This window comes from Ictidomys tridecemlineatus, chromosome 5 (genome assembly GCF_052094955.1).
Source record: "Ictidomys tridecemlineatus isolate mIctTri1 chromosome 5, mIctTri1.hap1, whole genome shotgun sequence".
In the NCBI taxonomy this organism is placed as follows: domain Eukaryota; kingdom Metazoa; phylum Chordata; class Mammalia; order Rodentia; family Sciuridae; genus Ictidomys; species Ictidomys tridecemlineatus.
Window position 1 is genome coordinate 172,584,168 of NC_135481.1, and position 2,942 is coordinate 172,587,109.

A 2,942-nucleotide genomic window follows, 5' to 3' on the forward strand; every position below is an offset into this window, starting at 1 on the left:
ACTTTCTCTGGTATGTGAAAAAATAAACAAAGAAATGGTACATTTAAATGTCATTTAGTTATAGTTTGTTTATTTAATTAATTGGTTAGTTTTTGCAGCTTTGTGAATGGAACCCAGGGCTTCCCCATGTTAGGCAAGCTCTCTACCAGTGAGCTACACTGTACCCACATGTTTTGTTTTTTATTAGACAACAAATGATCTACTCCTCTTGGAGTAGGGTGTGGGCATAGACCTTCTGAACTTGTTGTTTCTGGTATGTGAGAAAATCACAGAAATGGGAAGCCTTATTTATATGTTTGTTTGTCTGCTAGAGATGGAATTAGATGCTCCCACGTTACTCAAGTGCTCCAGCATTGACCTAAAACCCATGTTTTATCTACTTATTTATTTTGAGTACTGGGGATTGAACCCAGGGGTGCTTTATCACTGAGCTACATTCCCAGTTCAACGTTTGTCTTATTTTGAGACAGGGTCTCACTGACTTGCTGAGGGTCTTACTAATTTCTAAGGTGAGCTTCAAACTTCTGAATCTCTTTCCTCATCCTCCAAATCACTGGAATTATAGGTGGGCACCATTGCACCTGGCAAGCATGTTTTATTTTTTATTTAATATTTTTTTTAGTTGTAGTTGGGCACAATATCTTTATTTTATTTATTTTTATGTGGTGCTGAGGATCAAACCCAGAGCCTTGCACATACTAGGCGAGTGCTCTGCTGCTGAGCCACAACCCCAGCCCAGCATGTTTTACTTTTAACAAGAACCATCTGCCCCTCTTGTTTTTCAGCAGGGCCTTCTGAGGTGTGGCCAGACTCATGGGCAGGTGAATGAGGAGTGTTCTGGGAGAGAGGGATGGGCTTTTATCTGATTCCCCAAAGGATCTTGACCTGGGAATAGGTGGGCAGTATACATGGAAGGGTTCTGTCAGTTTGTTCTCCCCTCAGCGCTTGGTGGTCATTTCTGTGGCTGTGGGTGCTGAGAACTACAGGCCCTCTGGGTGGTGCCCATCTCTGACAAGTTCTGATTCTACAAGGGCAGGAGTCAGGCCATTGAGTTGAGACTCAGCTGTGTGGCAAAGATCTTGGGGGTGCCCAGCCCAGCCTCCCCAGCTTGGCGCCATGGCCTCCTTGGGTGAAAGGGTTCAGCTCTTTGAAACCTGGTGAGCTGTTTCAGCCCTGCCAAGTGCCTTCCCTTAGGCCAGCTCTACTCCTTCAATCTCCAGGGAGGAGTAGGTAGGTAGCCTCACTCCAAGAGTCTGGGAGTCATTGGATGCCCACTGTCCCTTCCCCTTCCCCTGTTCCCCTCTCAGACACTGTCTCTGTGTGCAGATGACTGGATCCTGTCCTTTGGATCCTTGTTTTTTGGGAACCTGCTGCAGGTCCCAGCCCTTGCTGGGAGGGGAAGCTAGGGCTGTTTTTATATTCATGGACCCCTGTGGGCTCCTTCCCTCTTCTCTTCAGGATGGTGAAAGTAAGTTGTGTCACTTCTGAGTTTCCATCAGCCCAGCTGGAATCCATCCCCAATGCCTCCTCCCATTTCAGACAATCAGACACCAGGAGAGTGGAGGGTTGTGGGAATCTGCTTTATTGATTTATTGGCAGTTCTGGGGATTACACCCAGGGCCTTGCACTTGCTCTACCACTGAGCTGCATCACAGTCCTTTTTGTCCTTTATTTTGAAATAGGGTGTCATTAAATTGCTGAGGTTGGCCTTGGAATTTGGAATCCTCTTGCTTTAGTGCTCAGGTAGTGGAGATTGTGGGCATGTGCAACCACGCTGGGTTTGCTGGATTTTCATTCCTTCTTGGAATGGCTATGGGGAGCTAGGGGTGCAGTCGGAAAGGGTCCGGAGATAGCAGAGCTCAGTGTTGGGAGAAGGCGACCTCGGGGTCACAAGCAGGGTCGGTGTGGCAGCCATCTGCAATGAGAGTTTGTGTCAGTGGCAGTTTTTCCCCAGCATCCCACCCAGCCCGGGTCCCCGCGTTGACCTTCCAGGGCTCACCTGAGCTGCAGCAGAAGCCAGCGGCCGCACACCGGCCCCCGCTCCCGCAGGGCTTCTGGCCCGACTGGCAGGGCGATGGCAGGTAGTTCTCCTCCTGGCAGCGCAGCGCCTCAGCTGTGCCCACGAAGCAGCCCAGCTCGTCCCCGCAGCAGATGCTGGGCCCGAAGCAGCGCCCTTTGCCACCGGGGCCGCAGGGGAGGCACTGCGGGGAGGAAGAGGAATAGCAGGAGTGGGGAGGCGACCAAGAAGGTGGTCCCCTCCTTCAGGGTGTGAGGAGCAGATTCCTGGGATTCAGGGATCGGAGAATGCAGGCGGGTTCCATGGGGTGGCAGTCGCTAAGGGCACTGGTTGGCATGGATGACGGTCAGAATGCACAGGGGAATTCTGCCAGAGGCTCAGATCTGCCTGGGACTGGAGGGTCATGCCTGTAGGTGGTCTGGCCTCCAGGCCACACAGCATAGCCATGCAGATAGCAGGAGGAGGGTTGGGTGGCTCACCTTGCGCATATCCAGCTCCAGTGTGGCCCTCTTGCCACCCAGGGGGCAGTTCTGGATGTAGCAGGCTGAGGTCAGAGCCAGGAGGCCCAGCAGGCAGCAGGCGAGGCTGAGGCTGGCCATGGTGGGGGCACTCTGGGTAAGGGGATCCACAGCTGGTGGCAGTCTTCTCAGCCTGGTCTTTTTATGCTCAGGCGCTGGACCTGCTTAGCAGCTGTCTAAGAATGCAGTCGCATTACTGGTCACAGCAGGTCACTGTGGGTCAGACTGTGTGTGCTCAGGGTGGACCCTCTCATTACCAGTCCCTCTCCAGCATCAATGTCACTCATTTGCTAATGAACTGAGAGAGGGCCTGAGGTGTCCCAGGGAGGAAGCAGGCTGGGTCAGCCTGGGCCATGAGGGTGGGAAAGGAAGAAGTGGATAATGGAGGGTGAGGAGTTCAGCCCAAC

The 2,942-nt window shown here is 52.4% G+C and overlaps 1 protein-coding gene across 1 annotated transcript; it reads right to left on the reverse strand.

The window, feature by feature from the left end:
* Positions 1-1,566: 1,566 nt before the first annotated feature.
* LOC101967640 (oxytocin-neurophysin 1) lies at positions 1,567-2,670 on the reverse strand. The gene is made up of 3 exons (XM_005320532.3): positions 2,497-2,670; positions 2,000-2,201; positions 1,567-1,915 (listed from the first exon to the last, which is right to left on the reverse strand). Exons 1-3 carry the CDS (start codon positions 2,614-2,616, stop codon positions 1,860-1,862), a joined length of 378 nt encoding a protein of 125 aa, XP_005320589.2. The 5' UTR covers positions 2,617-2,670; the 3' UTR covers positions 1,567-1,859.
* Positions 2,671-2,942: the final 272 nt, after the last annotated feature.